Raw genomic sequence first — 22,329 nt, 5'->3', positions numbered from 1 at the left:
GAAAGGAGATAGGCGACCGGCCCCGGCAGGACTCTGGGGCGCGGTGGAGCTGAGGGAGCAGAAGGATCCCTCCCGCCGGATTCCGCCGCTTCCAGCCGCTGTCCGTCCCCGGTCTCGCCGGTGCCTGGCCGTAAGCGAGGGGGTGTCAGGCTGGCGGGGGGCCGCGGACGCCCGAGACGCTGCTCTGGGCGCACGGCTCGTCCCGGCTCCGTCGGGGCTGGGGCTGACGCCGCCGTGCTCTGTCCGGCTGTCTGCGCCGCCGGGACGGATCCTGCTGCGTGTCCGGCTCTGCGGGGAATGGGGGCAGACACACACGAGGAACTTTCCGAGCATTTGTGGGGGTAGAAGCCTGGGGCAGCTTCTTTCTCCCTAAGGGTGCCCAGAGGTGCTGGGCGTCAGGCGCGTCCCACGGAGCCGGCTGAGGTAACCCGAGCTGGCAGGCGGCCGGCTCCCAGCCCGCGGCAGCGCCGTGCCCTGGGCAGGGCCGCGGGGGTGGCGGGGCGAGCCGGACCGGCTGCGAGACGGTGTCTTGGGTGCGGTGATCTGGGCTAGGGGTGGCGGCCAGGCTTGTCCCGGGCTGCAGGTGACTGAAAATCTCTCGACGCTGTGTGCCGCCTGGCCTTCGCACCGCCGGCAGAGAGCCCGGGACAGGACAGGCACGGGGGTATCTGGGACAAGACAAGCTGAGAGGGACTGCAAGCCCTGATGTGGCTGTGCTGGTTGCTCCTAGCACAGACACGACGGGCTTCCTTCTGGTGAGGGTGAGCAATTCTGAGTGGAATGATGTCGGAGGCCGTGGATCTGTCCTTCCTATCAGACGCGGAGAGGGATTTGATCCTGCAGGTCCTGCAGCGTGATGAGGAGCTTCGCAAGGCAGAGGAGAGGAGGATCAGGTGAGGAGGTGGTTGGGCAAGGCAGGGTGCTGGTCTCTCCAGTTTGCTCTGGAAACGGCTGGAGGGGTGAGGGTGCAGGTGCTGGCATTAGGGTGGCAGCTGTGTCCCGGCAGCTCTGCTCCAGCCCCAGGGTCCCCTGTAGCTCTGACGGCTCCCCATGCTGGGCTCTGAGCAGGCGCCTGAAGAATGAGCTGCTGGAGATCCGGCGCAAGGGAGCCAAGCGAGGCAGCCAGCGCTACAGTGAGCGGACCTGTGCCCGCTGCCAGCAGAGCCTGGGCCGCATCAGCCCCAAAGCCAACACCTGTCGGGGCTGCAACCACTTGGTGTGTCGGGACTGTCGTTCCTACAGCCCCAACAGCTCCTGGCGCTGCAAAGTCTGCACCAAGGAAGCGTGAGTACTCCAAGACAAATGGAAGGAATCTTCTGCATGCTTCTCTTGGACCATTTCATTTCCCAGTCACCCCGGCTTCATGCCTCACAGCTAACCTTGCCTAGCCCAGCTGGGCTTTTCCAGTTGTCTCTGCTGTCACTTCCCAGGATGGGCACCAATGGTCGGGTGATGGAGAACTGAGTCATGCCCCACTCTTGGGGCTTCTTTCTTGCCCCCTCTGCTCTTTTTCTCCCTGTATTTGACTCTGACATCCCTCCGTGCCCCTTGTGTGGCCTGCATTTAAGCACCCCAGGTTTCCTCCCTCTTGGCTTTCCCTGTCCTACAAAACTCATCTTGCTCCTGTTTGCTGGGCATATGGCTGTGTCTGTCATCTGCCCAGTGCATCATCTCTGCTCAGCCACCAATGTGCCCACTGTGCCCTGACCTGTCCTTAGCTGGAGGCAATCACTAAAGGTGGTGTGGGGATGCAGGGAGCAGCCCTGCACTGCCCCTGACTGCCCCCCGCTGCCACCCTGCCCTGCAGTGAGTTGAAGAAGACAACAGGTGACTGGTTCTATGACCAGAGAGTTAACCGCTTTGCCAACCGGCTGGCCAGTGACATGGTGCGACTGTCCCTGCGGCACAGGACAGCAGGTAGGTGTGCCACAGCCCATGTCTCCTCCTGCAGCCTGGTCCTTTGTGATGCTCCAGCTTTCCCTGGTGCACCTCTACCCAGCACAGAGGTGGCTGGGAGCAGCTTCTGCTCCAGGCTTGGATCAGTGGTCCTCCTGATACCTCTCTCCTCCCAGCCAGTAAAAGAGAGACTGTGGGACAAACCCTCCTTCAGAAAGCCAAGCTCAGTGAGCCCAAAAACTCCTCTGCAGCCCAGCAGCAGAGCCCTCTTGCACCCCGCTCTGGGCCCAGGTAAGGATCCCTGCCATTTCCCCACTCTGATTGCCAGCCTTCACCTGCCAAAGAACCAAGAGGGACGCTGCTGTCTGTTGATGACGCAGAAGCTCTCTCTCAGACTGGCCTCCTTACCAAACAGGACATACCTGTGTTTTTGCCTGTCTGCAGTTCACTTCTGGATGCCTCGGAGCCTCGGGATGGCAAAAGTGACACAGAATCCATGGAAAACATGAGCCTGGATGGCTACCAGCCTAGTGGTGTCAGGGGCAGGTGAGGGGCTCCCTGGGTGGGTTGTTTCTGGCAAGGCTGACCTGATGGAATACAAAGATCTTAATTTCCAGTGTGCATTTCTTGGTCTAGTGTGGGGCAGCTGGATCCTCTGGCTGAGCCAAAACCTGTCTCTGGGCAGACAGGTCCTCTGCTCCCCAGACTGGGGTGCTCTAGGAAACTTGGGAGACAGCGCTTCCTGACCAAGTGCTTCTTCTCCTAGCCATGCACTTGGCCTGGGACAGATCTTTCTGTGTTCTCCACAGGAGGAACTCCCTGGAGAAAGCTGCCCCTCTCAGAGATGGAAAACAGGTTGCTGCACCAGCAGGACCTGCTGCTTCCAGCATGACCCTGCCTCTCCGCTCCAAAGCCACATTCTCTGATGGACGGGTGTGTGCTGCTGCTCTGGCAGGCTCAGCCCTGTGCTGGGCCACGGGGCTGGGAGCCCTGTGGGGTGACCAGCCCTGGCCTGCTATGAAGGGACCTTTCCTCCCTAGGATGCTTCTGTGGGGAGCCGCAGCAGTGCTTTGGTGGATGAGCACGAAACGCTATTCAAGAAGAATCCCCGTCGAGTGTTGAGGCCTGCAGGTGAGAGGGGGGGTTGGCTGTTGACAAGGCTAGGGGTGTGTGGCTGCTTCTCCCTGGGCTGTGGCAGGCTTTCAGTGTGGATAGGAGAGACCGGGGCAGCCTCTTGCCAGCAGGGCTCTGCCAGTCCCGCATCAAGCTGCTGCCTCCTGCTTTGCCATCTCTCACGCAGAGTACACCAAGTCAGTGATTGACCTGCGCCCAGAGGACTTTGTGGGGGAAGGCAGCTCTTTGGGGGACAGGAGCAAGTCAGTCCCTGGCCTCAACACAGAGTTGGTAAGACTCTCAGCGTGCTGTGGAGCCTGACTTGCTGTGCCCTGATGCTCTCCACACTGGTGGCTTGTCTCTTTCCTTGCAGGAGGAGGAGGAAGAGGACATTGATAACCTAGTGGAGATCCATCGCCAGAGGGTGGCCCGGGGCAGCATGCGCAGCGGCACCTCCTCGGTGAGTCTCTGTGACATGGCTATGGCCACTGCAGGAAGAAATGGTGGAGAAGAGCAGTGCTTGACAGGTTGAGTGGGATGGAGGCAAGATGGGCAGCTCCTGGGGTGCATGAGCAAGAGCTTGGGCTTTTGGGGCTTCCTCCCCTTGAAGGGAATTGAAGTGCAGAGACCCAGCTCTCTTCCAGGGAGCCTCCATGTGGCAGAGGGAGCACTCAGCAGCTACCTTTAGCCGTGGAGGGATGCAGAGGAGGCATGAGAAGCTTGCCTTGCTGTGAACAAAGAGAGACCATCAGGTGATGCTGCCCCAGCTCAGGCCTGCCATGTCTTCCAGAGCACGCTGGGGAGCATGGTCAGCATTTACAGTGAGGCCGGCGACTTTGGCAACGTTGCAGTCACTGGAGGAATCTCCTTCTCCCTGAGCTACGAGCAGAAGACACAGACCTTGTTCATTCACGTGAAGGAGTGTCGCCAGCTGGCCTACGGGGATGAGGGCAAGAAGCGCTCCAACCCGTGAGAGCTGGGGGGGGCAGTGGCTGCTGGCACTGCTGGTGGTGCTCAGCTTGGGTTGTGGGGTGCTCACCACAGAAGTGATTTGTAAGTGGTGGATCTTGGTGAGGCAGGAGGTCTGGGGTTGCCCAGGGGTCTCGGTGGGAAACCTTGGTGAAGTGCTGCGTACTCTTCCCTTCAGGTATGTCAAGACCTACCTCCTGCCTGACAAATCCCGGCAAGGGAAGCGCAAGACAACCATCAAACGCAACACTGTCAACCCCCTGTACAACGAGCTGCTCAAGGTCAGCAGGGGTAGGCTGGGGTGCAGCCCCCTCCCTGTCAGGCAGACACTTGGTGCTGGTGATGCCGCTGGAGCAAGCTGGGGAGGAATGGGCTCTGAACCCTGAGGCAGAGACTCTGCAGAGGACCCATGTCCAGACACTGCATCCTGAAAGCTGGAGAAGCCCCTTCCCATGCTGGCTTGCTGCTCTGATGTGGCCATAGTGACAAGTCCTGGGTGCCTTGAGGGGGTGGAGGCATAGCTGCAGATGTGTCACAGCCTGTGTTCCTAGCTTCTGTGGCATGCCCCAGAGCTGAAGTCGTCTGCTTACCTTGGACATTGCTTTCCATGGAGAAGGTTTCTGAGCCATTGCAGGCAGGTTATAGTGGTGGGATAGAGAGCAGCATGGCTGCAGAGGCAGAGATAAGGCAGCTGTGGGCCCCAGGGCAGAAGCACTTGGCATTGCCATTCACCATTCCAATTGTGGCTGCAGCTGGGTGGTGAGACTGACTGGCTCCATCCCCAAGCCCAGCAGTGTGTCGTGGAGGCCACGTACTCTCCAGACAGGATGGAAATGGGAGCTGTGGTTTGGTCTCCAGGCTCCACAGCTGAGTTTGCTGAGGTCTGCACTCTGGCCACTTGAGATTTGGTGGGCTGGCAGAGCTTCACTTGCGGTGGGATGGGGTGGGAGGGTCTGAGGACCACTTGCCTGGGAAGCATAGGCTCCTGCACCACTGCCCCAGGACTCTGAGCTATCAGTAGGTTTGGAAAGGAGGACAAAGAGTCTCCTGTGTGCATTCATTGCTCCTCAAACCTGGCTCCTTTCCTGCTGGAGCACTGCTCCTTGGTGGTATATGCCAAGCCTGTGCCCTGCCTGGCACTGCCTGCTCACTAGTGGTTTTCCTGTCTCTTCCTAGTATGAGATTAACAAGTCCCTCCTGCTTGCGAGGACGCTGCAGTTCTCGGTCTGGCACCACGACCGCTTTGGCCGCAACACGTTCCTGGGGGAGGTGGAGGTCCCACTGGATGCCTGGAACTTTGAGAGCCAGCTGGAGGAGTTTCTGCCCCTGCACGGCAAGGTGCTGGCACCCCAGTCCTGCTGCCTGCAGCCTCCTGTGCCTGGGATAGCCCTCAGTGGGCAGAGGGGTGCAGAGCCCTTGTCCAAGAGGTGCCAAAAGGCTTGTGCCAAATCCAATCATTGGAGAAATGAAGACCCCAAAAGCAGACAGCAGTACTGCTGTAGTTAAAGAGAGCAGATCTTCTGCCCTGAGCCTAGCTTCCCTCCTCCTCCTCAGTAATGTCCCTTCAGTGATGCCATGGGAATTGTCTCTCTCTCATCAGGTATTTTCATTCTGCTTGCTTGATTGTTCCAAGAGCATGGCTCTTCCCGCTCCCTGCCCCAGCCCAGAGGAACTGGAGCCAAGTTCAGGGAAACAAACGAGGGAAATTGGCCAGGACATCCTGCTGTGGGTTGCAGAGCTGGGCCGTGAGGTCCTTCATGCAGCTTGATGGCAGCAGCAGATGCTGCTGAACTTCAGTCTGATTCTCAAGACTAATTCACGCTGTGGGCTCAGCCCTTGGCACAGCTGGGGCTTGAGCAGCTTGTGAAAACCTCTAGCGTTTTCTATGGGAGGTGGTTGAGCTGAAGTATGATGCCAAAGGGATCCCAAGGTTGTTGATCTGAGTCTGACCTGGTAATACTGGGGAGGGTCTGCAGGTATTTGTGCTGGCTAAACCACTGCTGGGAGAAACCAAGCCCTTTGGCCCAGCATGGGCAGGTGCTGCATGTGATCCATCACCATGTCTGCTTTGGCCTCTAGCAGTGTTTGCTAAAGTCTTGCCTCTTCACAGATTGGGGCGGATGCTGCTGGTCTCCACCAGTATAAGGGGGAGCTGGTTGTCTCCATGAAGTACATCCCATCTTCCAAGCACCCTGAGGCAGGGAATGGCAGGAAGGGTGAGTGTTGGAGCTCTGAGATCTCTGTGTAGCCTGTGGGACATGCCTGTAGTCAGGCAGGATGGGTCTGGGTGGGTTTCATGGGTGGTGCCATTGCAGCCTTCTCTGTGACATGTGCAAGGCTGCTCTGGATCCAGGCAGACCTGACTGTCCTCAGGCTGGTTGAGCAGCCCCAGTGCTTTCCTGGGCTATAACATCAGGCCCTATGTGAAGCAATTGCCCACTTTTGTCTCATCAGCAAGGCCAGTAAGGAAAGAGGCAAGAGGAGATACTAACTGGGAATATGTACCTGCTTCTGTGACAAAGGTTGCTCAGCAGGACCTTCCCAGAAGTTTACGATGGTGGAATTCAAGGTTGATTAATCCTTGCTGCGTTTGGCTTTATCCAGGCAAAACAAGGGAGGGTGGTGAGCTCCAGGTCTGGATCAAAGAAGCCAAGAATCTCACAGCTGCCAAGTCCGGGGGGACCTCAGACAGCTTTGTTAAGGGGTGAGTGTGGATGCTGGGTGGGGAGGGAAATGAAGGTATTGCCCTCTCTGTCTGCATCCCAGGACAATTTCTAGAGTTGCTGTGGGGACCTAGGGGAGGGAAGGGTCTCCTCTCTGCTAGCTGCCCTGTGCCCTGAAAGTCACTGTCTGCCCAGAGACAGGATGCTCCTGGTAACAAACCCTCTCCTGGGTTTTGCCTGGTTCAGAGGTCATGGTGGGAGGCTGTGCACAGGGCAAGGTTCCAGCTACCATCAGATCATCTTTCCAGAGGTCGACAAGCCACTGGGCACCATGACTGGGCGTGAGCAGGCTCCAGTCTTTGCCCTCTCCCCCTCCTTAGACCACTTGCAGTCTGCTGAGTGGCTTTTCAGGAGGCAGGGCAGGGACCAGCCCTTTGCAGACTGTCATGGTCCTTCCTAAGCCATGGCTGAGGTGCCCCAGCCCCTGAGATAGGAGACAAGTCACTCATGTGCTGCTAACCCAAGAGGCTACTTCTCCCAGCTACCTCCTACCACACAAAAACAAAGCCTCCAAGAGGAAGACACCTGTGGTGAAGAAGACCCTGAACCCTCATTACAACCACACCTTTGTCTACAATGGCATCAACCCTGAGGACCTGCAGCACATCTGCCTAGAGCTGACCGTCTGGGACCGGGAGCCACTGTCCAGCAATGATTTCCTTGGGGGTGTCCGTCTCGGTGTGGGCAATGGTGAGGATCCCTGGGGTCTGGTCAAACCCTGGGGACAAACAGCCTGGCTTGGGGTTGCCTCACTGTGGGCAGGCAGCTGCTCTGGTGGTGACTTCTGCCCACATCCATATTTTCTCCCAGGTATGAGCAATGGGCAGGCAGTGGACTGGATGGACTCCACAGGTGAGGAGCTGAACCTGTGGCAGAAGATGTGCCAGTACCCAGGCTCGTGGGCAGAGGGGACGCTGCAGCTCCGCTCCACTATGGCCAAGCTGAGGCTGTAGGCTGTGGCAGTGGCGCTTGGCTGAGGGCTGGCACTGCTGCTCAGGAGCCAAACCCACTGCACAGCCTGACAGGGCTGCCAGTTCTGGGCTGGTTTAGGTTTCTGATTATGCTTTAATAAACATGACCTTCTTTAAACAGGCTTGGGCAGAAAGTCTTCTTGGCCTAGCTTCATTTGAAAGGTTTTTCTTTTGTCTCAGACTGTACCAACTCTCAGGCTGATTCAGAGTTCTTGTGGACCCTCCCTTCTTTCCCCCAGGCAAAATGCTTTGAAATGCGTTTGGGCAATTTTCTTCTTTCCATTCTTTTTCCTCCCACCCGCTGTGTTTCACAGCCTGCTCCCTTCTCCTGCAAGGAAGCTGCCAGCTCCAACACTGGGGCAGCTCTGCACAGCCCAGCTCTGGCCCTGGCTGTGGAGCTGGGATGGAGCCATGTGGGTCAGTTTGGGTGGGCTAGTGGTCCCCAGGAAGGATTCTCTGGACCTTTCTGCAGTACACTTTCTGGCTTTGTACAAAAAGTTATTTATTTCATGTTAATATTCTGCTGCCAAAACAGTTGCAGGAAGAGTTCCCCGTGGCTGGTGGGAGGGAAGTGAGGGGTAGGGGGCAAGGGTGAGCCCTTGGGGTGGGCTGCCTGCTGGCTGGCTCCTACTGGCTTTGAGCATGGGACCATTTGCTTTTAAGAAAGGCACTTGGCTGGGACCCTGGCAGCAGCAGCCACCTGGCACAGCTGACCACAGGATGGGAGGGAGCAGGTTTAGGTTGTGCATGGAGCTAGGATGTCTGCAGGGAAGGGTAAAGCTGATGTATTGAAGGCTGTTGTGCTGTTGTCCTGCCTGCTTTGCCCACTCTCCTCTGCTCTGGCAGCCCAAAGTTTGGCTTCCCCATCTTCTATCTGCCTTGGGGTTTGAGCAGAGGCACTCCCTTGTCTCCTGCCATGATCCTGGCTGGGCTGTGTTGGTGGCTGCTCCTAGCTGCTGGCCAGTGGGGATACTGCTGGCACATGGCCTCTGTCCCCATCCCTGCTCGCCTCTCTATTCCAGAGCAGCTGGAGAGGGATTCCCCTTCCCTTGGAGGTCCTCAGAACCCTGGTCCTCCTCTACAGTGGGCAACTAGAAAAGCAGAAAGGAACGTGTCCAACTTCTGAGGCCAGTAGCAGCAGAGGGGGCTCTCCCTGCTGCTGCCTCACTCGCAGGGGTCTCCGCTCTGCTCCCGCCGGGCCGCCTCCTGCTGGCTCAGCAGGTAGGTGTCAATGAAGATGAAGAGCTCGTCGGGGTTGACAGGGGAAATGTAGCGCTCACGGTCGATGCCTGCCTTGTCCAGCAGCACTGCATTGAAGTGGGAGCGGGTCAGGTGCAGAAACCGTCTGTGGGTGCAGCAGGGAGGAGGGGGTCAGAGCTAGAGGGGTTGCCATGGGGAGCTCAACGTACCCACCATGCAACCATGCTCAGGTTATCCTGGGGTGACTGCTCTCATCTCTTCCCCAGGGCTGTGAGCTCCAGGAGGGGCTGGTGATGCTCTGTTCAGAATTGCTGGAGGTGTCCCCACATTGCACAAGCCCCTCTAGTGCAGTAGGAAGGGGCTGTCCACAAAATCAGCTGCAACCTCATGCTTTGCCATCCCCAGAGGTGTCCCCATCCCTGTTCCCTTTTGCAGTACAGCCCCCTCCCTCCCATCCCCACTACCTGAGATCCTCAATGATGCCAAGGGACAACTGATGCTCCCTGATGCGTCCCACCTCATGTGGGGGCTGTCCCACAAGCTCGACAGTGGTGACGTGACGCAGGTCCAACCCGCAGGCAGCTTGCTGTGAAGAGGAGGGATGGTGAGAGAGTGCTGGAGGTGGAGATGGGAAAGGAGGCAGCAGGAGAGTCTCCTCCTCACCTGCAGCATGGAGATTTGCATCTTGTAGTAGCGGTTAGAGGGGTCGGGGGCTGAGATGACAAGGAGGCGACGTTTCTCATGGAACTGGTCCAGCAGGCTGGCAGCTGAGTTCACAGCTGTGTTGATCTGCATGGCTGGGGTAAGATGTGACCATAAGGGAGGTGCTGTTTGGTTTCCCATCACCCATTCCTCACCTCTTCACTCTGCCAGGCATCGTCACCCCCAAGTGCCAGGCATTGCTGTGGTCATGTCTTCCCCTGCCCCTCATCACTTACGTGCACAAAGAGGCTGGGAGCCTGTCCAGTGCTGGGTGGACTGGCAGACCCGCAGGGATGTGCCCTGGCGCTCGTAGCCCCCATCACACAGGTACTCGCAGGTGGCACCGTAGTTGTTGCCATCAGAGGTGCAGGAGAGGTAGCCATTCTGAGGAGGCTTCAGGACAGGGCAGCGCCTCACTGGGAAGAGGAAGGTGGAGTGAAGGCAGGGGGTGATGTGGCACAGCCCTTGCCATGGGGTGCCTGCAGCTGGGGGGAGCTCCCTTCACCTTGGACACGGATACTGAACTTGCAGCTGGCTCGGTTGTACGCCTGGTCGTGGGCAGTGTAGCGAATCACATGCTCTCCTTCAGGGAACTCGGAGCCAGGCTCTGGACCCCGCAGCATCACCCTGCACCCAGTAGACAGGTTTCTCAATCAGAGGTCTTGGTGGGGGCACTCAATGTGGCCCATAGCCCTCAGCAGCAATGCTTGTACTACCTTGGCCCTCACCTCTTGATGACACCGTCAGCAGAGTCCTTCACGCGGGGAGGGTCCCAGTAGACAGTGGCAGTCAGCTTGCCTGGCTCAGCTATCCGCTCACGGGAGTCTGGGCAGCGGATCTTAGGAGGCTCCAAATCTGTCAGCAGGGAGGAGAAGGACTTGGAGAACCTGTGGGTGCCAGGGCTGGGCCATGCCAGCCAGGCACTGCCTCAGTGCTTGGCCACCCCAAGGTGCTGTGCCCAGACACCCTGTGGCCAGCACAACCTGCTGTATGGCCATCATGGAGTGCCCAAATTCTGAACCAACATGCCCTGCATCAGCTCATGTTCTGGTGCCAATGGCACCTCAGGAAGCAGTGGGAACAGGGGCCCCAGGGCCAGGAGGTACAGGAACCAGCACATTGGCAGTGGGAGTGTCATCTGCAGGCACCACAGTGAGGAAGAGTGGCTTGTTCTTGTGTATCCCAGTAGCACAGGGCTGGGAGGACAGCAGGGTGAGGATTTACCTACACAGATTGGTTCGCTCCCACTCCAGCGCCCATCCTCCATGCAGATGCGGCTCCGGTCACCCTCCAGCTGGTAGCCAGGCCAACAAGTGTAGTCACAGCGAGAATCCATCTGCACGCCGGCCGAACACACGTAGGAACCCCGCAGCACTGCTGGCAGCACGTGGCACCGGATTTCTGGCACAGAGAAAGAGCAGAGGAGAGGGAAGTGGCTGCCCAGCCACGGCAATGGGTAGAGAACCCAGGACTGGCCACCACAGATGTCCATGGGCAAGTTCACAGGACTGTTAAGGTTGGGAAAGATCATCAAGTCCAACCAAGTCTATGGCTGGGGCACACTCACGTCGGCAGTATGCCATCCCAGACCAGTGGCGATTGGGCAGGCACTGGACAGCACTGGGCCCCACCAGTCGGTACCCACGGTTGCAGCTCAGCTCACAGCGTGTCCCCAGGCTGCTGCGGTAGGAGCTTCCTCGTGGTGAGTAGCAGGTGGCATCTCCACGGTGGATGTTGAGTGTGGCACACCACTGGGGTACTGAAAGAGGTACCTGATGAGATGAAAAGGGCACCTGGCTCTGCCATGCCTTGGTTTCCCCATGAGGACCTAGGGGTTTGGGTGCCCTTACCACGGCGGTAGTCTAAGGCAGGTTCAGGGGGGGCTTCTTCCGTGTATACTTCATTGGTGTGGCTCTCAGCCGTGTAGTAGCCAGATCCTGGGAGAAGGAAAGGAATGACAGGGCTGTGTGATGGTTCGTGGTTGCAGCGGCAGCAGGCAATGGTGGGCACCTCCCAAACATTCACAGCTCCCAGCAGTCAATCCCATCCCTAAGCAGACCCTGTCCTGCCATCCTTGGGGCTGCTGTAAAGGGTTAAGCCAGGCAGGGAGTAAAGCCCAGTCCCCAGTGACATGGTGTGTCCCCGCACCAGCCTGCAGACTAAACAGTGGCAGGAACGGCCGCGGTTATGGCAGGAAATGGGTGCTGGTGGAGAGTGCACTGGCACCGACCCCCCCGCCTTTGCACTGCCGGGAAGTCCTCCTTCCACCCATTCCCGGGGCATTGTCCCTACCACCAAGCATCCCAAGGGAAAGAGGAAAGCTGCTTTATCCTGCCTGCCCCAGCAGAACTCCTGGCCAAGGCAAGAGAGGTGCGCTGCACGGCTAGGGGGCTGCTGGCGATGCAGCCCTCTGCTTGTGTGTCAGCGAAGGATGAAGTTGCTGGAGGGATGGCGCCTGGAGCTGCTGGCCCCACGCCATCTGTGCTGTGCAGAGGGGCCCCATGGATGGGGGAAGGACAGCCTTGCGCCGTCCTTGCGGGACACCCTCTGGCCCGCACCGTGTTGCCACGGGCAAGAGCCAGCAGGCGGGGAGGGAGCCGTACAGCGGGGGAGGGCTGGGGCTGGTGTCCTTCCCCACAGCCCCTCGGCGCCTCGGCCGGCCGCGGCATTCCCCAGCACTGAGCTCACGTTTCCGCAACGTTTCCGCTGCCCCTGCCAGTGTGGCCCCCTCCTCGCCGGCAGCCCAGCCCACCGCAGACCTCACTCCAGCATGGGGGTTGCCCAGCCTGGGAAGGGACCTCAGGCAAAGCGGCAGCCGCGCTGTGGTTGCACCCGTCTCCCCTTCTCCCATTTCGGGTTTTGGGAAGGGGAGATCCTCCGAGAGCATCCCAAGCAGCAGCCCCGCCGTCACGGGGAAGAAACTCCATTACACAATTTTCCGACATGAACTTTACTGCAGAGAGGCTCCCACTGCTCTCACAAACTCCCTTAAGTCGCCCACTCGCCTCCGCAAGTCCTTGATCCCGATGTCCTTCCCACACTGCTACAGCTGCCCTGAGAAGCTGGGGAGCCCGGGGCAAGCACATCCGTAGGGCTGGCATCCGTGAGGATCTGCCGGTGACCCGCAGAGCAGGGCTGCTTCCTGGAGGGCTGCCGAGCCCACCACTGGAGCCCTGTGTCTTTGAAGACAGATGTGCTATTTCATTGCGATGTTCCTTTTTTGTGCAGACGCTGCCTTTTCCTTCTCACCTGGAACCAACTCGCAGTCCTGGCTGTGCCCGGCAGGAGCATTCCCAGCCAGCTGTCCTGGCAGCGTGGCACGGGGCTGGGGGTGGGAACAGGGAACGGGGAAACCCCACCAGACGGGTCAAGGGGGTTCGATCCTTGACTTGGCTGTCCTTCTGCAGGGGTTGCATCTGAGCACTCCATCCAGGCAAACATCTGCCGGTCGATGGGCCCCGCGGGAGTCAGCGGGAAAGTTGCATTCCTTAAGCAGGGACGTGATGGAGAGGCTGGTTTCCTGCTCCTCTCTGGATGCCTCCCAGCACTCCCTCCGCTCCTCTTCGTACCCCACAGCCCGTCCCTGCAGGCACCCCACACTCTGCAGGTACCGATGCTCTCCCTAGTATCGCTGTACGAGGGCACTCCTCCCTCCGCACCGTAAGCCCCTCAACAGGAGTGGGACCCTGCAGGCTGCCATCCCCGGGGTGCCCCCACGCTCACTCCCCACATCCCAGAACTCACCTTCGTGCCACGTGGATGACACCAGCCTGGTGAGGACAACCAGAAGGACGGGGGCTGTCTCCTGAGCCATGCCGGGGGGGGTGGGAGGCAGTAGCTTGTCAGTCCACCTGCCACACCAAGTGTGGGGGCAGCTGCAACCCCAGCGGGGATGGAGAGGGTCTGGAAACAGAACAGCGTCTCTCTCTGTCGTCTTGTCACTACACAGACGCCTGTCTCTCACGTCCGGCCGTGCTGCCCGTGCTGAGCAAGCCTACTATTCCCCTCTGCTGCTTGTCCCAAACATTCAAAAGTTGTGAGTCAGGCGCAAAATGATGAGGCTGTGAAAAATAAGAAATCCCAGGACCACTCTTTTTCCAACACACCTCCTGCTTCTCCGAGGCTTTAAAACCTTGTCAGTTTTTTTCTTTGCAAGGAAAAGAGCAGAAGCCTCATTTGACGCTGAGCTGACAGAGCCTGTGCTAGCCCTGCCGGGCTCTGGGTACAAGGGTCCTGGGGAACTGAGGAGAAAACCACGGGGGCTAGGACCCTTTTTCCACCTTTTGCCAGGGTGGATAGAGAGACCTTACAGCAGACGCTGGGCTCTGAAACCTGTCCCGAAGCAAACGCTTCCAGCTGGCTTCTGTTTTCCAGCTGAAGTTCGGCCCCCACGAGGCAGAGGTAATGGAGCGCATTCATTCGTTAGGACCCCACCACCCCATGTCCCACGGGATCAGGCGGGAGGCAAGGCAAGAGCCGGAGCCAGCTGGGATTTGAGCTCTGGAGCACAGGACCACATGGGTGAGAGCTCATGAGGGACAAGCCTGGCATATGCAGGTAGGAGAGTTGGCACGGGGTGGGGGTGGGGGGGTTGGGGGGGATTGGGGGGGGAGGGCGGGGACACGCTGCCTGAATAAACTAATTATGTAGCGGGCAGGCAGGCAAGTGAGCTAATTAATCACACAGCTGGCGCGGGCAGCAAAGCGCTGCCAGGAAGCCCCTTGCTTGCCAGCGTAGTGGCCGTGCGACGTGCTGGGGTGTAGGGTGGCTGCCCAGGTTGGTCAGAGAGATTGGCCATTGGGATGGGCAGCCTAGGGAGCTGGTGGGATCACCATCATTGGAGGTGTTTAAAAAGAGACTGGATGAGACATTTAGTACCATGGTTTAGTTGATTAGATAGTGTTGGGTGAGAGGTTGGACTTGATGATCTCAAAGGTGTTTTCCATCTTGGTTAATTTTGTATTCTGTACTGTTCTACATGGGCACACAGCTGGGCAGCAGAGACCTCCTACTGGGGGCCATGTTGGGGCTGAGGAGAGCAGGAACTGGCATGGGGCAGGCAGGAGGTGGCATGGTGTGCTGAGGCAACGTGGAGGTAGGAAGTGGCATGGTGCGGGCAGGGCTTAGGTAACGGGATAGCACGGTACAGGCGGGGGATGGCACGGGGCAAGCGGGGGATGGCAGGGAGCAGTCGAGGGGGCGGCACGGAGGCAAGCAGAGGGTGGCAGGGAGCAGTCGAGGGGGCGACACGGAGCACACGCAGCGGGGGGCAGAGAGCAGACGAGGGGGCGCCACGGGGCGCCCCTGCTGTCCTGGAGCACAGCGGCTTCGGACCTGCTCGGGTATTTCCGTAAACTCTCGGCAAGCTCCGCCGCCGCTCGGGCGCCTCCGGCGGGGCGGGGCCTGCCCGGCGGGACGCGGGGCGGTGCTCGGCGCGGCACGGCGGGGCCGGTACCGAGAGCAGACGGCCCGTGTCGGCCATGGCGTCCCCGTCGCGGCGGCTGCAGACCAAGCCGGTCATCACCTGCCTCAAGAGCGTCCTGCTCACCTACACCTTCGTCTTCTGGGTGAGCTCCGGGCCGCTGCCGCCCCAACCCGCCCTACCTCCGCGACATGTCGCGACCGTGCTGCCCTGTCGCTATGTACAGTAGCGAACTATGGTGGCTTTCCCCTCTCTGCAGGTGTCGGGTATCGTGCTCCTGGCCGTGGGCGTGTGGGGCAAGGTGAGCCTGGCCGTCTACTTTTCTCTACTGGACGAGAAGGCCACCAATGTCCCCTTCGTCCTGGTGGGTGCTGGCACCGTCATCATTCTCCTGAGCACCTTTGGCTGCTTCGCCACCTGCCGCGGCAGCACCTGGATGCTCAAGCTGGTGGGTGGCCCCGGACAGGGTGGCATGGGGTCCACTGCTCTCCTGACCCATCCCAACCTGTCCTTCCCCATTCTAACCCTTACCAACCTATCCTGACCTGTTCTGACCCATCCTAGCATGTCCCATCCTTCCCTATCCCACCCCAACTCCATCCCATCCTTCCCCATCCCATCCCAGCCCCATCTCACCTCATCATACCCCATCCTATCCACCCTGTCCCATCCCACCCTTTTTGCCCACAGTACGCCATGCTCCTGTCCCTCATCTTCCTCATCGTCCTGGTGGCTGCTGTCGTGGGGTTCGTCTTCAGGCATGAGGTGAGTCTGGGCAGCCACTGCTGTCTCCCAATGCTGTGAAACAAGTTTGATGCTGGAGCAAGTTTTAACCCAAGTACAGCTGCAGATGCTGCTGGACAGACAGAGGTGTTGCTGGGAGTGGTGTTTAGTTTAGCTAAAATGGGGTTAAACCAGCCCAATAAGCAGCTTGATCCCCATAAGGACCCATATGGTCCCCATAAGGATGAAGCTAGGTGCAAGGTCCTCCTGACATGGCATACTGCCCTCCACCAGGACAGGTGAAGTAGTCCTGGACTGTACTTTCTGGCTTTATAATTCCTGTAATTAAAGCTCCTCTGAGGAGCAGTTTGCTTGGGGGGAATTGGCACTGCACAGGTCCTTGTTATTACGTGCAGCATCCAGGCCACCGCACCGCTTCCCAGCATGCCCTCTTATAGAGCCTTTAGCTGCCTGCGTGGCTGGGCAAGCGTCTGCTGGCCATGGCTGGAGTCATTGCTGCCATTGCTAAGAGGTGACTAATGTAGGGCTGTGGGTCCTGAAGCAAAGGAGGGTATTGCACTGCCACAGAGACCACTTTCTTGCAGATCAAGACAAACTTTGAGAGTAACCTCAACCTGGCCTTGAGGGACTACAATGTGACTGCAGACCGGCACAGTGAGGCTGTTGACACCATCCAGAGAACTGTGAGTGCTGGTGTCTCATGGCGTTGGGTGGGTATGCTTCCTTCACCCCAGGGCATCCCTTGGGACCCCCTATGGTGCTGGCATCACAGTGATTGTATTGGTAGCCCAGCTGTGGTGTTGGGGGTCCTTTTGCGCCATGGGCCTGAGTTTGGCAGGAGATACTGGGTGAGATGGGGCTAGTTCCTGGAGAGATGAGGGTAGGGGTGTCATGGGAGTGATACTGGGAGTAGAGGGTGAGTATCTTGCTGTGACCGTGCTCTGCAAATGTTCTTCCCTCTCCAGCTGCACTGCTGTGGGGTACAGAACTACTCGGACTGGGAGAGGACTGAGTACTTCACCCAGAAGGGCATCCCCCAGAGCTGCTGCAAGAGCCAGGATGACTGCTCGGAGGAGGATCTAAAAGATCCAAGCAAAGCCAAGCTGAAAGTGTTTGTGGATGTGAGTTAAGCTTAGAGAAAATCGCTGGCCAGTCCTGGGTGTGGGGAGGATAGAGCTAGGCTTGATTTTCCCTGGAATGTTCAAAAGGAGAGATGCTTTCTTGGTGCAGATGCCCTGTGACCCAGGGACTCCCTTGGGGTGGAGGCAGGGCAGAGTTAGGGAGAAATGAGCCCTCCCTCAAACCTGAGGTCCCCTCCTTCCTTGGAGGTCAGGGGGCAGCCAGACCCAAGCATTTGCACTGGAGGCTGTGTGTTTTGGAGAATTGGTCATTAAGGAGGTAATTTCCCAGTAAAATTCGTTTTGGAAGTGCTGATGTCACCCAGTGGCAGTTCAAAGTCCTGACCCGGTGGAGTGCGTGGGTGATCTCATCCAGCAGGGACAGCCAGGTGATGCAAGGGGCGTTCCTCTGATGAATCACCTTGCTCAATCCAACTCCTGTTGGGAACAGCCCAAGGGCAGCACTCCCCTGATAAGATGGCTGGGCTGGGAGGCTGCTTGCTGCAGCGCTGATAGGGAAATCACTGTGCCAAGGTCAGGCAGAAGGGTGGCAGCCAGAAGCCCTTGGCTGCCCACACCAGAGCATTCTGCCACTGGAGCAGCCTATGCTCTGGGGAGGTGCTGGGTTGTACTTCTAGGGGGTGAAAAGCACAGGACCCATGTGTTTACTTTACCTCTGCAGGGTTGTTTTTTCTTGGTGACATCAACAATGGAATCAAAAATGAGCGTTGTGGCTGGAATGTCCTTTAGCATCGCTTGCTTCCAGGTAATGTGCCCTGGGCAGAGTGCAGAGTGGAGCTAGCATGGTTCCAGAGGGATTTAATTTCCGTGCTAAGTCTGGCATGTGTACAAAAGGCACAGCCTGTTTCAGCCAGGAGGGAGCAGCCATTCTACAGATTTCCCTTGAGTTGAATCTCACCTCTGTGCAGTTTCTAGTCTTTTAACCCCAAGACTGAAGGACCAGCTCTTTTTGTGAGCCCAGGTTATTTGAGAAGAGTTCCTGTCTCAAACAAACGACTTTAAGAAAACCCAAACACAGCCTGTGTTCTGCTGGGTGAATTCCCTGCATTTGGCATTGGCAGGGATCAAATCCTACCCTTCCTCTTCCTACTTACTGACCTCCCTTTTGATCAGGAAGGCATTTTGGCAGCACTTCTGCGTGGCCAGGTCCCTGTGAACGCCTGTGAGGCACTGCTTGTGCTGGTGGCTCACACCCTACATGCTGCCTTGCCATGCAATTGCATCCCCTCCTTTCCGCTCCCCAGTCTCTCCTGTACTTGGTCCTGTGGGATGCTTCCTGCAGCAGCAGAGGCATTCATGCTGGCCCCTGCTCCGGCAGGCTTCATCCCGCCAGGAAACAAGAGGCCCCTGCCCCCAGTGCTGCCATGCTGACACTGTGCTGGGGCTTCACAAGGTGCAGAGGGCTTTCCAGTGCCACAGTGGGAGCTGCAGGATGTGCAGATCGCCCTTCTGTCGCTGCTATAGAGAAGCTTTTGGGGCTCTTGGTGCTAGGCAGCGGCAGAGTGAGCTCAGCTGGCCTTGACTTTGGAGGGGCTTGAATCACAGATTTGCCTTGAGTTGAAAGCGACCCTGAAAGGTCATCTTGTCCAACCTCGCTGTAGCAAGCATGCGTATCTCCAACTAGATCATGCTGCCCAGGGCCACAATCGAGTCTGATCTTGAATGTCTCCAGGGACAGGGCCTCAACCACATTCCTGGGCAACCTGTTCCAGTATTTTACCACTGTCATTGTGAAGAACTTCCCCCTTATGTCCAACCTAAATCTACCCTGCTCCAGTTTAAAACTATTGCCTCTCATTCTGTTGCTATAAGCCCTTTTAAACAGTCCTTCCTCTTCAGATACCGAAATGTAGTTATGTTCATCCTCCCCTTGACCAGCACACAGAAGCTGTTTTGTGGGCTTTGAAGTGCTGTCCCCCAGCCCCTTGGGCTGACCACACAGCTTGGGGAGGAGGAAGCCTGCCAAGATATTTCTCCTGTACCGAGCGTGTTGCCGTGTGTTTCCCAAAACGGATATGCTAGACTGGGGGAGAGACAGGAGCCAACAGCCCCTCACTGCAGCTTGTGCTGCCAAGTGCTTTTGCTTGCGGGTGGGAGAGCCCTGGAGCTGGATCTGCTCCGCTGTGCTCAGCTGCTTGCCCCTCTCTCCTCCTCACTTGGGCTGTGCTTGCTGTGGGGTCACTGAGATGTGACCAACACAAGCGGTGAGCTGCACGTTCCCAGCTGCAAAGCTGTCTTGGCTGGTGCCAGGCTTGGGAGTTGTAACCAGTTCCTGGCTTTTATCGCTTTTTCAGCAAGCCATGCTGTGTCCATGCATCATCAGGGACCCATCATGCAAATGTTCCTCTAACTTTGCTGGTGTAGGTCAAACTTCTGCAGGATCTGGCCCTAAATGTCTGCATAGGGACCGGGAGGCCACTTTGTGATAACAGCAGCGTGTTCTTCAGATGTGAAAACAGCAACCTTCCTTCACTGCTGTCCTTGTAACAGGGAGAGGTGGCTGCTCTTCTCTGGTGGCTGTGTAATTGGCTGTGACACTCCTGATACCTGTGTAATTTCCAAAATTACCATAAACCAGTAGATGCTTCATGAGGCAGAATGTAATGGGATGGGACATGGAGCCTGTGAGGAGCTTCTTTGGCTGGTACCTGCCTAGGTTCTTCTGCTTCAGCCTCTCACAGTTAGTCTGAAGCAGGGCAAAGCAGCCTGTGTTATGGTTTGTAAATCCCACTGTCCATCCCTGGATTTTATTAAACTGCTGCTCTGGAGCCTTTTATCAAGTGTGTCCCCTAAGCTACTGTGTCCTGGTTTTGGCTGCCTCTGATGTGTGGAGTTTTTGCCTCTTCTTAGTTTTGGCTGCTTCTGATGTGTGGTTTTTTTTTTTCCTTTTTCAGTTGATTGGCATCATTCTTGCTTGCTGCCTGTCCCAGCACATCACCAACAATCAGTATGAGATGGTGTAGCTGGCCCTCAGCATGCTGTGGCATTGGCCAGGTATGTCTGCAAGTGATATAAGCTCGGTGGGGTGCCTCTGCATCCCTGGCTGCTGCCTGGTGGCCCCCAAGGACCTTAGGCATGACAATGGGTAACCGTGTGTGGGGGGTGTAGGGACAAAGGGCCCCTGGCAGACAGTGTTTCTACCTCATTCTAAACAGTGTGTAAGTCAAGCTTTGTGTTAATGCTTTGTCTTGTGCATTTTAGGGTATGCTCTCTGCAGCTGGGGAGGGTGCCACCACCTCCAGTTCTCCTCTCGATGCCGCTTCATGAAGTCTTGCTTTGAACTGACTGATCTTCTTCTCAACTAGCTCCTAGAAGCGAGTGCAGCAGCTGTCGTGGTGCGCTCAGGGACTTGTCCTAACACTACTCTGCTGTGCCACCGCGTGGGATAATTAGTGTATCTGCGGTGGTTACAGCAAGCGTGCTCCTGCGAGCGCCGCAGCCCCCGGCTCTTGCCTGGGCGACACACTCCAGTGCCGCCCTGAGCCAGCTCTGCTGGCAGCCTGGCGGGACTCCCAGTCCTCATTTTAGGTGCCTTCATTGGGAAAGTGATGCTTCCCCTTATCTCCAGCAGCTCCTCACCCTCCGAAGGTGGCTGCTCTTGGGATGGCGCTGTTGCCATGGTAGAACACAGCCCTGCCTGCCTGAAGCCCTCGGGCTCAGCCAGGTCTCGGCTTGTTGCCAAGCTCTCTCTCATCCTTGCCCTGGGTTTTATACACTTTTTTAAAATAGTTGTACTTTTCTAAGTACAGGCTGTAGTGATTCTTTGTAAGCTGTAGCGAGGTTTGGTGATATAGCTCCTGGTGCCTTTACCTTGGTAGGTGTCCTTGCACCGAGTCAGCTGTGACTTGATTGTCAGTATTATATGCTGCTTTAACTCACTTTGTGTATTGAGTAGAACTCTTGTCCTGAAACACAATAAATATTAAGATATTTTACTCTATGAAACCACCCTTTTTTTTATCTCCTGGAAATTCCTCTGCTTGAATTGCTGCAAGGAGCAAGCCCTTTCTGGGAGATAATCTGCTTGCCCCAGGCCAGCCTTTGACCTCTGGACCATTGCAGCATGTGTTTCTCTGATGCTCACTGGTGCACTTGTGCTGACAAATAACTGTTGTAATTGAATTTTCTTTGTAACAGTGGTTGTGTAACAGGGATGAAGTAGAAGGCCTGGTGCAGCCCAGCCCAGGAGCTGTGTGAATGAGTTTAGCTCTGTGTATCCCTGGACAGCCGACTGCTTGCTGCAAGCAAAGGGCAGGGCAGCTGGAGCTGCCTGTGTCTCCAGCTTCTCCTGGTGCAAAAAACTTGGATTTAAGCTTTGGTGTTCATTTGGTACTCTGTACTGTTTTGTCAGCAAGCCTTTGCCTTAATTGAGTATCATGCTGCAGTGGTGTGGCTAAGCTCCCCTCCTGCTGATCTTGGGGGATTTTGGGGGCTCAAGCACTGAACTCCCAAGTGTTGTGGCTTGGAGCACCTGGCCAGCTGCCAGGGCTGCCTAGCCTGCTCTTGGGGAGGAGCCAGGGGTGAAAGGCGTTGTTAAGTCACTAGTAGGAGTGATGGCCCGTTGTCAGCATCAGCCTTCTGGCAAACACTGCTTCAGTGCTGGGTGAGCTGCCCCAGCAAACTGTCCCATGTGCAGAAAATCGCCCAGTCCAGGGCAGCCTTGCTGCTGACAGACGAACCCGAAGGGGAGCGCTCAAAATCCTTATGTTGTGTTTAACCTGTGTGCATAAATCAGACTTGGCAGTGCACTGGGACGGTGAGGCAGAGTGCATCAGAGCGCAGAAACTGGGCTGGAAAGATCAGCCAACGGCAGTTGATGGATGGAGACAGATCAGGAACATGTGAGGAGCAGGGCCAGGTCTGTAGAAACCCATCCTCACCAGAAAGCCTGCACAGAGGGAAGTGACCCTGCACTGTCTGTGCCCCTACCTCGGCAGACGGCTTCCCTCCTAGGGCAGATGGCCACGGGGATGCCCAAGCAGACTGACACAGGCTACCCAGAGGATTGTGAGCTGCTGCAGGAAAGCCACCATGGTCTGTGCTGACCTGGCTTGTCCAGCCTGCTTGTCCCCACAGCCAGTGCTGTGACCATCAGACGGTGTAGGTCTTACCAACTTAAATAGTGCTTACATAGGCATCTTGCTTTAACTTGAAGAGACATCAGTGATATCCTGGAAGTACAGGCATGTGCTGGGGGAAATGCCAGGCAGGCTTGGGACACTGCTGATCTGGTAAAATCATTGAATGCACTTTGTCGACCAGCTGGACCCTCTGAGCCAGGACATGAGCACTGCTGGCTGGCCCCAGGGCTCCAGTTTCCTGTAGCAACTGTGGGTGTGTTTCACACATCCCCACCACATCCAGACCTCCTCTCTTCAAGGAATAAACGTCTTGAGGGACTTGACAGAAACACTTGGTGTCACCAGGGCTGGTTGCTGTCTTGTGGGATA

The 22,329-nt window shown here is 57.2% G+C and overlaps 3 protein-coding genes across 4 annotated transcripts; 2 read left to right on the top strand and 1 right to left on the bottom strand.

The window, feature by feature from the left end:
• Positions 1-243: 243 nt before the first annotated feature.
• Positions 244-7,788, top strand: SYTL4 (synaptotagmin like 4). Its single transcript, XM_009904286.2, has 16 exons — positions 244-893; positions 1,069-1,284; positions 1,808-1,917; positions 2,073-2,187; positions 2,341-2,442; positions 2,706-2,829; positions 2,937-3,027; positions 3,197-3,300; positions 3,383-3,469; positions 3,800-3,978; positions 4,157-4,259; positions 5,155-5,316; positions 6,089-6,194; positions 6,583-6,682; positions 7,183-7,391; positions 7,512-7,788. Exons 1-16 carry the CDS (start codon positions 781-783, stop codon positions 7,652-7,654), a joined length of 2,064 nt encoding a protein of 687 aa, XP_009902588.2. The 5' UTR covers positions 244-780; the 3' UTR covers positions 7,655-7,788.
• Positions 7,789-8,262: 474 nt separating this feature from the next.
• Positions 8,263-13,388, bottom strand: SRPX2 (sushi repeat containing protein X-linked 2). The gene is made up of 10 exons (XM_054169600.1): positions 13,319-13,388; positions 11,425-11,511; positions 11,142-11,333; positions 10,799-10,975; positions 10,303-10,429; positions 10,080-10,201; positions 9,811-9,990; positions 9,536-9,669; positions 9,337-9,458; positions 8,263-9,017 (listed from the first exon to the last, which is right to left on the bottom strand). Exons 1-10 carry the CDS (start codon positions 13,386-13,388, stop codon positions 8,837-8,839), a joined length of 1,392 nt encoding a protein of 463 aa, XP_054025575.1. The 3' UTR covers positions 8,263-8,836.
• A 1,589-nt stretch (positions 13,389-14,977) lies between these two features.
• Positions 14,978-20,807, top strand: TSPAN6 (tetraspanin 6). Of its 2 annotated transcripts, XM_009904287.2 has the most exons (8): positions 14,978-15,141; positions 15,256-15,444; positions 15,687-15,761; positions 16,325-16,423; positions 16,706-16,861; positions 17,541-17,624; positions 19,774-19,873; positions 20,081-20,807. In XM_009904287.2, exons 1-7 carry the CDS (start codon positions 15,055-15,057, stop codon positions 19,840-19,842), a joined length of 759 nt encoding a protein of 252 aa, XP_009902589.2. In that variant the 5' UTR covers positions 14,978-15,054; the 3' UTR covers positions 19,843-19,873; positions 20,081-20,807. The 2 variants fall into 2 exon arrangements, with proteins under 2 accessions (XP_009902589.2, XP_054025686.1); XM_054169711.1 differs by lacking the exon at positions 15,687-15,761.
• Positions 20,808-22,329: the final 1,522 nt, after the last annotated feature.

This window comes from Dryobates pubescens, chromosome 18, assembly GCF_014839835.1.
Source record: "Dryobates pubescens isolate bDryPub1 chromosome 18, bDryPub1.pri, whole genome shotgun sequence".
Lineage (NCBI taxonomy): Eukaryota > Metazoa > Chordata > Aves > Piciformes > Picidae > Dryobates > Dryobates pubescens.
The sequence above is the reverse complement of the archived record's forward strand: the minus strand, read 5'-3'. Positions and strand labels throughout refer to the sequence as shown.

Coding starts and splice junctions, on each gene's coding strand:
- SYTL4 (XM_009904286.2), top strand. CDS start 781: ATGATGTCGGAGGCCGTGGATCTGTCCTTCCTATCAGACGCGGAGAGG. Junction 3,301..3,382: donor CTGGCCTCAACACAGAGTTG/GTAAGACTCTCA, acceptor CTTTCCTTGCAG/GAGGAGGAGGAAGAGGACAT. Junction 7,392..7,511: donor CCGTCTCGGTGTGGGCAATG/GTGAGGATCCCT, acceptor ATTTTCTCCCAG/GTATGAGCAATGGGCAGGCA.
- TSPAN6 (XM_009904287.2), top strand. CDS start 15,055: ATGGCGTCCCCGTCGCGGCGGCTGCAGACCAAGCCGGTCATCACCTGC. Junction 15,142..15,255: donor CCTACACCTTCGTCTTCTGG/GTGAGCTCCGGG, acceptor CCCTCTCTGCAG/GTGTCGGGTATCGTGCTCCT. Junction 16,424..16,705: donor TTGACACCATCCAGAGAACT/GTGAGTGCTGGT, acceptor TTCCCTCTCCAG/CTGCACTGCTGTGGGGTACA.
- SRPX2 (XM_054169600.1), bottom strand. CDS start 13,388: ATGGCTCAGGAGACAGCCCCCGTCCTTCTGGTTGTCCTCACCAGGCTG. Junction 10,202..10,302: donor GCTGACGGTGTCATCAAGAG/GTGAGGGCCAAG, acceptor TACTGGGTGCAG/GGTGATGCTGCGGGGTCCAG. Junction 9,991..10,079: donor GTTCAGTATCCGTGTCCAAG/GTGAAGGGAGCT, acceptor TCCTCTTCCCAG/TGAGGCGCTGCCCTGTCCTG.